We start from the raw sequence: 15,224 nt of genomic DNA on the forward strand, positions 1-15,224 counted from the left end.
CTCTGAACCATGTGCACTTCATTTTGACAGAACATCAATAAGGATTTGTTTCTTGCTTTTTTTCTCACGTACATATAATGTTAGTGACTAAGTTAAATTACAAGACCACTAAATGGATTCAATCATCTTTATTAAGCTATCAGTTTCATTTTATACATAATAGCTAGTTGTCTTCTCAAAGAGATCTACTTTTAGTATATCATGTTAATAGTAAAAAGCCAACTTCAACCTAGCATTTTAATAACCTCTGGACAAGGCAAGCTAGAAAATCAATCACTTTACACACACATTGAGTAGTGTTCCAAAATTACTAGGAAGCTGCTACACTTTTAAGCAGGGAAGGAAAAAACTTTCATTTTGGTCTTTTTTGTGTTCTAGCAAATTATACTTTCAATTAACAGCAACAATGATATAAAAATGCTCTGCTTTTTAAATTTCTGAACTTCAATACAAATTAAAATAAAATAGTATTGGAGTCTTTTGGGAGGCAAATAGCTAGCAGCTACATTCATCAGTGTAGCTGAGCCTCTTTATCGATAACCAGGTCCAGGTTGGGTATAGCTCTGACTAAAGGGAGGACGATTACGTGCATAAGGGTTAGGCCCACTTGGAGGAGGGGTCATGGTACTCCCAGGAGGTTGAGTAAAACCTGGTCTTGGCTGATAGGACCCAGGTTGGCTTGGAGCCATTCCAGGTTGTGAAGCAGAAGCCACAGAATAATTAGTTGGCTGAGAAGTTTGGGTAGCATAAGTATGTGGAGGGTAACTGCTCGCCTGGTACTGCTGTGGCGGTTGAGCAGGCAGTTGTTGAGGCTGACCAGAGAAGGAAGAAGCTGGTGCCTGGGAAGTCGGTTGCTGGCCATATCCCTGGAACTGCTGAGGTTGTTGTGATCCAGTCTGCTGAGTATAGCCTGCTGAAAAGGCAAAATAAATAATGTATACATCTTATTTTTCTGTTAGTAAAAATTTTCCAGAGAATTAGTCTTTACTGTTATGGACCAAAAATGATGAGAAATTTAACAAACTTAATCCTAAGCATTTACATAACAAGTGAAATAGTAAATTCTATCATATATTTCCAGACCAAGTGATATCAAAAAGTAAAATTTTTTAAACCTGCTCATCTTAAATGGAAACCACTATATATACATTTGTTCATTACAACTGCCTCTAGACTATATAATCCCTGAGGGCAAATTCCTGTTCCAGCACAATTTCTATAGAGGAGATACTCAAATGATAAAGGCCAGAAGCAATGCAAAAACTAGTCATTAACCTGGTTTTGAGGGAAGACCTATTTAACGACAGTACCAAATAAAAACACACTGTAGAGAATGAATATTTTAAAGTGAAAAATGGTGCTACAAACACATCTAATTGTGCTATTGAGATGCTTTAGTCATTCCATAAAAACTAAGCCATTTAAGAATAAACATTAAGCACCCATCTTTGCAACCTTTAAAATCTTTCACTTTTTTTTTGATTTGGTATCTGTTTTGCCTTTACAACTCAATGTTATGAGTTAGCAGTAACAACATAACACACAAAAATCATACCATATTGCCCCACAAAATCAACATCTATATTCATTATTTACTAAGGATGTAATTTTTTAAAAGAAAAAATCTGCTTCACTAAAAACTTTTGTATCTCTACCATGAAACACACCTGCAGCTACTTGCAATGAAACCTCTCCATTGACTGGGATCCTGTCAGCATTAAACACCAGATACATAAGAAAATTATTAAAATATGTACAACCCTGCATTGAAAAAAAAAGGATTGAACGAATTTGAGTATATTCTGAACTCACCTTGAACCTGGGTTCAAAATTTACTATGAAAGAAATCTTTTTGACACAGTCCATGAATAAAACTGGAAAAGGTCAGAGGGAAACTGGCAAGCCAACACTGTCACAATGGTCCAAGGTTACCACCACCACTTAAGGGTCTCCAAGCAGAGAACTGAGTTGACTATTCCCATATCTCCCAATCAAATTCAAGTTAATAGGACTAGTGGGATCAGAAATACAAAGACAATTTCAAGAAAAACTAAATTTTACTCAGAGTTGAGAGCCTGACTAAAGTCATTAAGAGCAAGCTTAATTTTCAGTAACTAAATCAAATGTCTAATGCATTTTACTTATGATAGTATCTAAATATTGAACTAAAGTCAATTCATGATCAAATCTTGAATGTCATGCAATTTTTCCTATCTTCTACATAAAATGTTTAATTTAATTTTTTTAATATCAGATTTTGGAGAAAGAGAAAGACTCAGCTTGTATAGTGGAAATGTCTATTCAACTTAAGACAGTGAGAAGAAAAAAAAATGACTGCCTTTTCATCCTGGCAACTGAAATCTAAACTGGCTTTTTAACTGAGTCTGAAAACAACCAGATCCTTAATTATTTCTTAAGAGAGGAACTAACTTCTAAGGGCCTAAGATGACATTTCATTAGCAATCTAATTTGAGTCTCTGACCACAGCGTGACATTTCTACATTATATATCTAATCTCCCTCAAACCAATACCCCTTCCTTAAAAAATGAGTAACTTGGGTGAAGAACACCAGAAATTGCAAGAAATGGAAATTCTGCGGGTTTTTTGAATAAATAAATACTATAGAACAAGGGGTCACATGGTCCACAATGGCTACAATATTTACTCTCTAGCCTTTTTTGGCAGGAAACTCTGCCAATCCCTGGTCTAACTTTGAGAATGCAGAATGATATAGGGAAGTAATTAACTGCAAAGTCAAGTGCCCTGGGCGATCTAGCAACCACACTGAAAGGCTACAGGTCCTTCAATACATCACAACCTCTTTCAACCCTAGTGGCTTCATTTATAAAATGAGTGGATGGGAAAAAATCAGTGGTCCCCAACTTTGGCTGTGCTCTAGAATGATCTGCAATGCTTTTAAAATATCAAAGCCTGAGTCCCACCCAGATTAAAGGAAACAAAATCTCTGGGAGTAGGGCCCAGGCACCTGTAACTTTCAAAAAAAGCTGTCCGGTGCTTCTGAGGCACAGTGAAGGCTGAAATCCCTTGGATTGTATGATTACGAGGTCCCTTCAGCTCTGAGATTGATTATTTCTACAAATTACACAATTTGCAACACTCTGATTTTTAAGGACTATATCCTAAAAATAACCTTCCCTCTAATATCATAATCCAAGTTTAAATTCATTCCACCTTTTTATATACTTAAAAATTAGTAGCTACAGGTTCAATCACTCTATAGCAAATACAATACAAATAAAAACTGCTGTGTGGGTTAAAAGATGTGAAACTGCAATTAATGACGTAATTTTATGGTCTAGTCAGAGACAGACAACCTTTTTTTCTGTAAAGGGCTGGATGGTAAATATTCTAGATTTTGTGGGCCACACAGTCTCTGTTGAAACTACTCAACTCCACTGTACATTTATATTCCATTGTACATTGTACATTTGTAGGCCATCGTAGTGCCAAAAGCACCAACAGAGGTACAAAAATGAATGGATACAGATGTGTTCCAATAAAACTTTATTCACAATAATAGGCAATAAGCCAGATTTGACCTGCAGGTTACAACTGGCTGACTCCTGCTCTACTTTATACTAGAAAATTCCATAAAACAGAATTTCGGCAAGATTCAGATAAACTAATTATAGTTGAAATTTGATACATAAATCTTTCACTGTAAAACAAGAGCTGAACACAAACTCTAGCAAATGTAAAAATTACCTGAATTACTATAATCACTATGTTTAAAGCTAAAATAGATTTATCATATTTAAGTATGGATAATCTTCAATGATCAGATGGTAAAATATCCAAGATGCCTATATTAAACTATATTTAATGTTCTTAATTGCCTGAATTAGGTTTTACATAATTCTTTTCTTTTTACGGGGGGAGGGCTGTTTTTGGTATTCCTACATACTTTTGAGAGATTTAAAAACCTATGTAGATTAATTTGGTTCTTATTTGCAGAGGTGGGTAAAAAGTAGGTTTAACAGTTACGAGTACAAAAAACACAGAGTTCATAAAGCTACTATAATAATCATAATAACCTGTATGTCTTTTCCCATACAAACAACTATAAACCTACTTTTGCCCATGCTTTTTTGCATGTATTAAGATTATCTTTCCACGTATGAGGCAACTATTAATATTTTTAAAAGCACTAAGAGGGTCCTGGGATTGAGTTACATATAACAGAAGGAAAAAATCTTGGATTTTTGCAATTCTAAGTCCCCTAAGAGGCAAGCTGATCACATCAGTAGGAGATAGCTTTGTATTAAACATTTTTTATAGTACAAGTTATTACAGAATCATCTACTATAATTGCAAATTTTACTTGCCCACTGGAAAACTGAAATGTTGATTTACTATAAAATATTTTTAAGAATAAATAAAACTGATGTTATTTCCCAAATCAATAAATACTTACTACCTGCTATGACAATGTATTACGAATCAGAGAATTAAGAGGACAGGACCGAAGGTTAAAATGAGTATAGCCACAGCTCCAAACCACGCGCCAGCTCCCTGCGGACACCTGCTCACCTGCATACTGAACACCATACTGCTGTGGCGGCTGAGGTGGTGCCTGCGGCTGCTGAGCACCATACCCGGCCTGTTGAGGGTACTGTTGGTACACCGAACCTAAAAAAGATAAGAGGCAGGCTTAACAAAATACTTTTACAGCACAATTAATTCTCTGCCATCCAAACTCATGATACATACTGTATAACAGAGACACAAGAATGTTTATTTCCCTTTTTAATGTCAATGAAGTAGAGAAGAATGAACAATTTAACAAGTGTTTTCAAACCCAACTGCCAAAAGACGTATACTGCTAATGTTCAGTAAAACTCAAATGAATCAAAAATTAATTAATAAAAATAATAGCTCCCAAGACTTTCTCCCAAAACACTGTGTTTGTCATCTAAACATTTGAACCTTTTTTTTGGTCACCATATGAATGGACTCTGGTAGCAACGAATTACATAATATGTTTCATTCCAGACCTCAAACACACTTTTGACATTTGGCAACAACTTACTTTTCCATCATCTGAAGATCCTAGCAACCGTGTGGAATCTGATAAAACCTAAATGGTTCCTTACTGAACTTTTTTAATAATCATGGACCTGTTTAAATCATGGACCTGTTTAACAGAGGTGTGTGTTTAGAAAAGAGAATACTGTTTAGGGTCACTAGACTACAGTTCCTATAGAGAAATCCTTCATATACTATTATTACCTGTGATTTCCAAACAACTAAGGATTTCTCGCTTCATGTCTTTACCATCTTTAATACTTTACAGTTGTTCTAATGGTGGGTTTAACTAGATCTAATGCTTAGAGTAGCAATAAAACTTGCATTTTAATATCTAGCTAGTATTTAAATTTTTTACATTATACATTGACTAATTCTTTCAAAAATATTCAAACTACCTACCATTAATCAAAAGACTATGGATAAATAGCATACTTTCAACAAAAGAGACAACTACTGAAAAAAAGTCAATGAATTATCTAGTGCCCCTCAAACCGAAGCGCAGTGCTACACTCTGCTAACATTCACAGGCTGGTTTCAAGATGTGAGCCCACTCTGCTGAACTGGCTGCTCAACCCCACTAGATGGGACATGTTTGTATTTATGGCCAGTTTATTTCCTAGGAAGCAGTTGCATGCTTTTTATGACAAATAGAATCTGTTCAATCATTTTAAAGCTATTAATCCTCTTCCCAAATATAACAAAAAACTGGAAAAACTTTCTTAAATGCTTTCTTAATAGTTTAAGAAGCTTAAACAGCTTAGAAGACACCACATTAATCCTGGATTGAATTTCGTAACTAAATTTTAGAACAGGTATAACTAAATTTTAGAACAGAAGTGACCAGAATCTGGAACAGAAATACAATCAAGTGGAAAGAACATGTATAGGCTGATAATGGGTTCTAATTCTTAGAAATTAGAACCATTAACTCCACAATCCAAAAATAAGCAAAGTAACAGGCAATACATGAACAGAAAACTAACCTCATCAGTAATTCCTATTTCAAATATAGAAAGATTAAGCAGCTTACCCAAGGTCAATACATCACAGCTAAATAAACTATCATTGGAACCCAGGTATAGAGCTTTAGTTTAAAAAGTTTTGTACACGTTGTGGCATTTAATATAAATATTAACTTACGTATCATCAAAAAGGCTGAAATTAAGGCTCTATGGTGTAGACTGTTGCCATCAATAATTCTAAGGAATTCCCACTGAAAACAGCATAATTGTTTTCCTCAATAAAAACTGAAAGGTTGAGCGTGGGCTGTGAACCAAAGTGTCGCAGGTTCGATTCCCAGTCAGGGTACATGCCTGGGTTGCAGGCCATGACCCTCAGCAACCGCACATTGATGTTTCTCTCTCTCTCTCTATCTCCCTCCCCTCTCTAAAAATAAATAAATAAAATCTTTTAAAAAAAGGAAGAATTAAAAAAAAAAAACTGAAAGGGCCCTGACTGATGTGGCTCAACTTGTTGAGCATCATCCCACAAAGTGAAAGATCACGGGTTAGATTCCCAGTCGGGGTGCATGCCTGGGTTGAAGGTTCTGTCCCTGTCTGGGTGTGTATGAGAGGCAACCAATGGATGGTTCTCTCTCATATCAATGTTCCTCTCCCTCTCTTTCTCCCTCCCTTCCCCTTTCTCTAAAAATAAAATATTTTTCAAAAAAAAATTTTAACTGAAAGGGTGCAACTATTCTTAAAACAAACACATACTATTTTCTTCCTAATCTGCTGTAAAACCATTATGAAAATGCCAACCCTGGGGTTAAAAGTTTCAGGTTTATTCCTATATCTGCAAATATTCCTTTTAATTATTTTAAACACACTTCATTCAAATCCAAAATGGGATTCTCGTGACAGTATTCTGAAATGTAACTAAGAAGTCTGTGTTTAGTTGTAAAAAGGAGGAATGATTTCACATATTTCCAAGGAGAGAGCTATAGGATATATTAAGTGAAAAAGCAAGGTGAAGACATAGTTTACAAGCTATGTTTTGAGCAAAAATATATATATATATATAAGCTATGTTTTATGTATTATATTTTTTAGAAAGAATTAATGGTAGAATAAAGTAAAAATAATAAAAACTATGTTATCTAAGGGAAGAAAGAGAATAGCATAAAGCAAAAAGTGTGAAGAGGCTTCTAGGGCTGTACTTTGTTACACACAGTGGGGGCCAGCCTCCACAATGACCCCCAATGACTTCAGCACATGTAACAGCATATGGCAATGGGTTGATATCCTTTACATTCTTATTAGAGATATTAATTCCACAATACACAAATGAGCAAAGAAGAAGCAAAAAACACTTAAGTATTCATTGCCTTGTACAGTCTCCTCTCATACTCAATAGGGCTGACCTGTGCACCAACGGAATATTGCAGAAATGACAATGACATTTTTGAGGACAGGACATAAAAGACAGCCAGCCATCTTCTACCTTACTCTCTTGACCATTCATTCAGGTGGAAGCTGCCACGTCCCGAGGTTACCTAAGCAGTTTATGAGAGAGGCCCATGCAGTGCGGAACTGAAGCCTCCCACCAACAACCATGGGAAAGAGTCATCTTGGGAGTGATTCTCCAGCTTGGGTTAAGCTTCAGGTGACTGCAACCTCCTGAGAGACCAGTCAGCTAAGCTACTCCCAGATCCCTGACTCTGAAACTACATGAGATAATAAATGTTTTTACCATCTATGTTTTGAAGTAAATTATTACATAGCAATATACAACTAAGATACATAGGTTTGACTTTGAAAACATGTGGGGTGACAGCTAATGAAAAAAGACAAGACATAAGCAAATGAAAAATCTAAACCTTGTTATACTCCTAATTTGAACAATTATAAGGTAATTATGAGAAAATTAAAAAAAAAATTCAGAGACTATAGCTGACCCCTGAAAAAGGCAAGGGTTAGTGGTATGGCTCCCTCAATGCAGAAGTGAAAAATCAGCCCATAACTTTTGACTGCCCCAAAACTAGGGCTTCTGCCCTAGTCCCCTGCTTATCTGTGGGGGATTAGTTCCAGGACACCCTAAAGAACAAAGTTTGCAGGTGTTCAAGTCCCTTATATAAAATGGTACAGAACGATGCATACAGTCCGTCCTTGGCATCCGAGGATTCCTAACTGCAGATGAAAAATACTGTTTTCAATTTGCAGTTGGTTGAATCCGCACATATGAAACCAGGGGATACAGAGAACCAACTGTAGATTTTTTAAAAATCCACATATAATGTAGTGGACCCACATTATTCAAGGGTCAACTATAGTTATGTGTTGACATTAAGAATCATTTAACTTTCTTAGTTGTAACAGTAACATGGTGGTTACGTTACAAAAAACACGTAAGTATTCATTCCCATGTACAGTCCCTCTCGTTCTGAATCAGTATCTCACATTGTCATTCTGACATGCATACTGAAATATCTGAATGAAATAACATGTGTAGGATTTAAATACTCCAGCAAATTTTTAAAAAGTGTATGTGAGGGGCAACAGATGTACTCTATCTCTACTTCTGTGTATAATTCAAAATTTACAAAATAAAGCTATTTAGAAGTCTACTCATTTTATCAATATGATTTTACAGATTTTAATTATATCCTTCCCACTTTTTCTGACTGTCAAATAGCAATACATCCTGGTCTCTGATGATTTTTAGTGCTTGTATCCTCACCACTTACATATACATGTTTTTGGACAACTACTCAACTGTACATGGTTTTCCAGTAACAGAGGCACCTGATCTATCTGAAAAAAGATAATATTGTCCATTTTGTTTCTTTTCATGCTGTTCAACACTTTGTTGATCTTTTTAACTGAACAACATATTAAGACTAAAATCCTTGGGAAAGAAAACTACAATTCCAGCATCCCTTTTATGGAATTTAAGTAACAACTCACAATTAATATTTCATATTCTATTCTAAGAGACTGCTATGTTTATCAGTTATTAGTAATGAATTTTTATGTTGATTATTCTGCACAAATTATAGCCAGCAGTAAATCTAACAAACTGGTGATGTCAGGGACTCATTCATTACACATCATATATCAAAAAGTAGCCTATAATCACTCATTAAAGTAGCCTGTAATTCATCTTGGGAATCTATAAATAACTGATATTAATCTAGAGTTGAGCATGCTATCCAACACAATAGGCACTGGCCACATATGACTACTATGCACCTGAAATATAGGTACCCTTAACTGTGATGTGCTTTTTGTGCTAAGTGTTTCAAATCACATGCCAGACTTCTAGTAGGCAGTATGAATAAAAAAGAATGGAAATGTTAACTTTTAAGTAATGATTCCATATTGATACACTGGATATATTGGATTTAATACAATGTATGATTACAATTAATTTTACTTTTTAAAAAACTTTTTTAATGTAGCTTACAGAAAATTTTAAATTTTATGTGACTTCCACTGTATTTCTTCTGGATAGCACTGATCTAGACATTCATCTCCTGAATGCTCATCTACTATCACATATTAATAACATACAATTTTTTACATTGCACATTTTAATGTACACTTAAAAAAGTAACAGCTTTAGCAAGACATAAATGCCACCCTAAAAGAATTCAATGCCTATCAAACAGTGTTCATCTGATGCCTTTGGAAAAGGAAATTGGTTGGACCCATGTTGTTCAAGGGTCAACTACAGTTGTGTATCGAGATTAAGAATCATTTCATTTTCTTAGTTCTAATATTAACATGGGTTGGAAATGCTAAGAGGTCAGCAGGGAGAGAATATCTGAATTTTTACTATATCTCCTTTTATATTTTTAAAATTTTACCTATCTGAAAATAAAGTTTCAGTGAAAGCAAACTTGATACAGTAATTTGAGATACTGTCAGTATAACCTTAAATCCCATTCCTGTGTAAGTGAATAGCAAACATTACTTGATACAATTATCCTTCCAACTGCCATTCTACAATAGTACACAGCTTAAAATAGGGTTTAAAAGAACAAAACAACAAAACAGATGTTAGTTCACCTAGTACAACCATTAAATCCCATCATATCCAAAATCTGCTTTTGCTTCCCTGTTTCAGCCCACCTCTGCTTCAATCTAGTTTGTTATAGTTGTGGCAGCTGCATCTTGGCACAGAGAGAACACTGAGTAAAGCTGGCTGAGAAGAGGCTTAAGCAATAAGAAATTCTTCTCAGATCATTCATTCATCAGCAAAATACCACCTATTAGTCCCCACAAATAGCATCCATCCAGTGGGAAAACTCTAAAAGTATCATCACAGTATGATTAGGAGTCTCTTACAAAAGTGCTCGGTTCATTTTAGGCTAGGACTTTTTTTTTTAAACTCAGTCATTTGCTTCTGTTGCTGAAAATAACATTGTAAAACCGCGTAGCCCCTTTATACAAATAGTTAGAGCACCACCTAGTGTTTGTTTTCAAGTGGAATGTGTAGTTTTAAATGTACTTTCATGTATGGGCAATTCACAGAAACAACATTTTAGTATCTGGGAGGAACCCCAGATATTAGTAACTACAGTAGTTCCCGCCCACTTGCCTACGGGAAATACGTTCCAAGATGCCCAGTGAATACCTGAAACCACAGACAGTAGTTTTATAGATATATACCATTTTACAGATACATATATATCATATATATATATATCTTATGTTTCTATACATGCCTATGACAGTTTATAAATTAGGCACAAGAGATTAACAACAATAAGTAATGATAAAATAGAACAATTATAACAATATACTACTATAACAATATAACAGAAGACACAGGAATGACTTTGGGGCCATACGGGTTACTTGAACACAAGCACTGTGATGCCACAACGGCAGGAATAACCAAGATGGCTACTAAGTGACTAACATGCGGGGCACACATGTAGTGTGGGCACGATGGACAAAAGGAGGACTCGTATCCTAGACAGGACTCGAGATTTCATCATGCTACTCAGAACAGTGAGCAACTGAAAAATATGAATTGTTTATTTCTGGAATTTTCTATTTAATTTTTCAGCACACCACAGACTGACCGCAGGGAACTCAAACTGTGGAAAGCATAAGCGTGGAAAAGGGGGAACTACTATACTTAGCCATGTTCTACAGAGCTCCAACAGTTTCCATGAGGCGCCTCAGTGCCTAGTGTTCTGAGCTTATGGCCCCTCGATTCCCTTCATACATGATGGGGATTTTCAACATGTGTGCCACAAGAAATTTTAAAACACGCAATACCTGACTATTTAGTCAGGGGCACTGACCTCTTTTCCCTTAGATTCTCAAATAAAAAAATGACAACAGCCAACACAGCAATGGCTGGCAGTGTGAATGCCCCATCTTGAACCATAAATATATAGGTCATATAGCAGAGTCACATAAGATTACATCTGATTGGTTAATTCTTGGTACCAGAAATCCTTATATAAAAAAGTATATTTTGTGGTGTGCTGCAGAATTTTAGTAATTAGCTTATGCATGCATTGAGATGAAAAAGGTTGAAAATTGCTGACATACAGCACTAACCCCTTTTTATCATAATATTGTACAGTAATACTGAGCTTACAAGTTATATTTTATTCAGGACTAGACATTCTTTTAAAACCACTGGTTTACTCCAATTTTCAGAATTTACAGTGAGAAAATACCAAAACCCATTGAGATTAAATTGTTCATCTAAGAATACATCATTTAACGAAAAATAGTTTGATTTTAAAATACACTGCTTTTTTCCTCAACAGATATTGTTGCTGTGGCCAGGTTGATCAATTTGTTGGAGCATCGTCCCATACACAACAAGGATTTGGGTTAAATTATGGGTCAAGGCACATACCCAGGTTGCTGATTCAATCCCTGGTTGGGGCACGTACAGCAGGTAACCAGTCAATGTTTCTCTCTCACATCAATGTTTCTTTCTCTCTCTCTCTCTCCCCCCGGCCCACACCCTGCACCCCCACAACCTGCCCTTCACTCTCTCTTAAAAAAAATTCAATAAATAAAAATTTTTTTAAAAGACATTGTTAACTGCACAAAAACCTTTATAAAGGGTTCTTTATCTTTCAAAAAACTATACTAACTAAAGTTATGCTTTACCTTTATTTTAAAAATATTTTTAAATTACAAAAATAATACACAGTTGTATAAGAGGGAAGGAGAGGAAAGAAAATATCACATAAAGTATCACCTCAATGGGTCACCTCTGACCCACAGTCACCACTGATATGACTGATATGAATCCTTCCTGATCTTTCACCTTGTAGTTTTATGCATACAAGCACTTCAGGTTTTTTTTTTCTTTTCAACAATCAGAAGCATACCTGACATATTGTTCTATTTAGATTTTTAACCCTAAAACTTACCATATCAGTAAATCTAAATCTCTCCCAACTCTGTCCATAGCGTGAACACATAAATGGTAAATGCATTTACCATTACCAACAATGCTGCAATAAACTTTTCTGCACGTGTACCTTTCCGCACATGTGCTCTAAGCTCTATTTTACCTTCACTCTGACCTGCTTGTGTCTGAGCTCCCGTATATGGTAGCTGTTGTGGCTGAACTCCTGGGGGGTGAGCTGCGGAGGAGGAGGAAGCAATGCTGTCAGGTGTTCCCGAACGGTCTTCTGCAGAAGCACTGGGTGGCCCTGGAGGGTCATAAAGTGAGTTCAGTTTCTAATACAAGACCATTCCTCAGCAGGCTCAATTCCTAAGTTTGGTTAAAAGAGACTAAAAGTAAAACTACTATAGAATAAGCATTAAAACATGCAGCATTTTACACTGAATCTGTATTTTATTTTCTTCTTTGCTCTAGTCTCTTAAGAATCCAAAGTTACAACTGGAAATCCTTCTCTATAAAATATAGAATAGTAACCCCCTCCTTCAAAATCCAAAACTCATCTCTGCAATACCAATAGCCTCTGCCTTATGCAATCTATTTTGTCAATCAACCATAAGTATCATTTCATTCTTTAATGGGTCTGCACTGCCCATAAATGAAGTTCAACCCTCTAGCGTGGTATTCAAGGATACACACTATCTCTTGCAACTCCTCTTCTCACATGCCCCCTTTAATTAATCTAATCCCTATTCCCAAAATACATCTAATATTTTTTCTGCCTCCACTGCATTTATCACTGTTCCCTCCACTGTCTCATTTTCACATATCTAATTACAACACTCTTTAAAACTCAGCTGTAATTCCACAGTTCTAGTAAGCCTTCTTCACCTAGTTCGCTTTTTTTCATGTGTGAACTTCTATAGAGTTTACTTTTATTATGTCCCTTACCAACTTCCACCTTGCATTTCTGAGCAGGTCCCATCTTCCTTCTTAGACTACAAGCTCTTTGGACATGTTCCTTTGTGATTCTTTCCATCTGCCTCACAAGGCCTAACTCTCTTACCCATGGAGCCACTCAAATTCTTCCAAAACCATAACCAAAGCAGGAAATGGAGAAAATTCACTAAAGTTCCAATACTGTGACAGTTAAAAAAAGGCATCAGGACGACAACTCTCAAAATGTTTAGTCCTTTAAGTTCTTTTTGTTTGGACAATATAGAAGAGTGGTTAAAAGAACAGGTTTTGGAGCCTGACTGCCTGGGATTGAATCCCAGTACTGCCACTTAGTAGCTATGTAACTCTGGGCATGTTACTTAATCTCTTTCTGTGCCACAGTTTTCTCATCTGTAAAAAAAAAAAATAATTCCTACTTCATAAGGTTCCTGTAAGAATAAGTTAGCTAGTGGTTATGAAAGTGATTACCACTTATAAACCTCCACATAAACAATAGCAGACTAATTTCCTTGAGGGCAAACATCTATCCCTTGCACTGGTATATCCTAGAACTTGGCACTGGTTTAGGTACACAGTTGGCAGCTGACAGTCCAGGTTTGATGAGAACCTAAACTAGGATAACAGCAGTGGTGATGCAAGAGAAACTGAAGAGCAACTGCTCCTGTGTACCACCATTTAATGGACATCTACATACATGTACATAAACTCATATACACATCCCTCCTACAAAAACACTGCTATGATCCTTAAAATATGTATTATTTCAATTCCTCTTTTCTCCCTATAGTAATCTATTAGTTAATGTAGCTCCATCCTATCTTTGTAATGCTTCATCTCTCCTTCCCATGTCCACACTCACTATCATAGCCATGTTTTTCACACCATCACACCTCAACAACTACAAAGTACCCTGGCATTTTTCAATGTATATAGTTTTTTCTACACAACACACAAAGTTGCCAGAAAAATGGTCTTCAAATAATGTGAACTGTGTTAATCACAATATTATAGTCTGGCATATACTATGTTCTAATAAAAATTTTTAAGGCTAATCTCACATATAACTATTTACTCTTCTATCTGGCATTTCTCAAAGTCCTCAATATTAAAAAGCTGTAATAGTAACACATTTCAGTTGATTTAAAAATGTGTTTTTCAGGTGTGCCACTTGTCTGATGTCTTCTTTTGCCAAGAACATACATCATATACAAATAATGTGTCTCTTCAGAATTTCACACAATTCTCTTTAGTGAATAGTCCCATAAAAGTATCAAAGAAAAGGAAAATTAACAGACTGAATCCTGTATTTCTAGTTACTGATAAAGGCAAAGTAAACTGGTCAGGTAAACACTCTCACAGGTAACAACTAAAAACCTAAACAAAATAGAAAACAACAAGTATTTAAAAATCTCCAAATATCAATCAAATGTCAGCAGAAATCAAAAAAGGGTTTACCACCAATGGAATCAAAATGGGTAAGAATTCTAAGTCCTGATCTCTGTAGCTCCAACAACAGAAAGCCACAGTGTTAACTTCATGTCTGGCCAAGTATCTAGAAATTTGAAGGGAAAATCCTTGAAGTAAGAGACCCACTAAAGGAATGAGACCTAAAATGTGAGCATCAGCTTATTCCCAAATCCCCAGTCGACCAGCGTTAGGAGCGGGGAGAGAGACACTCAAGACAGCTCAGAAAAAAAAACAGCAGCACCTAGAGCTAAAAGAACTGAGCAGAGTTGTCTGCTACTATACTCCATGGGAAGACAGAATGAGCAGCTTCAGGCCATACAAGTTAACTCCCTGCTAGAGTAACAGTAACAAAAACATCCTCAAAAGAACAAAAAAATCCCAAGTCACTACAACATATTAATAACAATGATGTCCAGTTCTTAAT

The 15,224-nt window shown here is 35.8% G+C and overlaps 1 protein-coding gene across 4 annotated transcripts in view; it reads right to left on the reverse strand.

Annotated features, from left to right (window-relative positions):
- Nucleotides 1–113: 113 nt before the first annotated feature.
- Nucleotides 114–15,224, reverse strand: part of TFG (trafficking from ER to golgi regulator) — a 36,644-nt gene continuing 21,533 nt past the window's right edge. Inside the window, exons 6-8 of one of the 4 annotated variants that reach the window (XM_045850752.1) lie at nucleotides 12,558–12,686; nucleotides 4,553–4,651; nucleotides 114–910 (exon numbers count right to left, since the gene is read on the reverse strand). In XM_045850752.1, the coding sequence (XP_045706708.1) occupies nucleotides 531–910; nucleotides 4,553–4,651; nucleotides 12,558–12,686 (608 nt within the window). In that variant the 3' untranslated portion in view covers nucleotides 114–530. Of the gene's footprint in view, nucleotides 914–4,552; nucleotides 4,652–12,545; nucleotides 12,687–15,224 lie in introns of all 4 variants that reach the window. The other 3 variants (XM_045850750.1, XM_045850748.1, XM_045850751.1) reach the window with 3 other exon arrangements.

Source organism: Phyllostomus hastatus, unplaced genomic scaffold, assembly GCF_019186645.2.
Source record: "Phyllostomus hastatus isolate PE091 unplaced genomic scaffold, TTU_PhHast_1.1 phas_contig_86, whole genome shotgun sequence".
In the NCBI taxonomy this organism is placed as follows: Eukaryota; Metazoa; Chordata; class Mammalia; order Chiroptera; family Phyllostomidae; genus Phyllostomus; species Phyllostomus hastatus.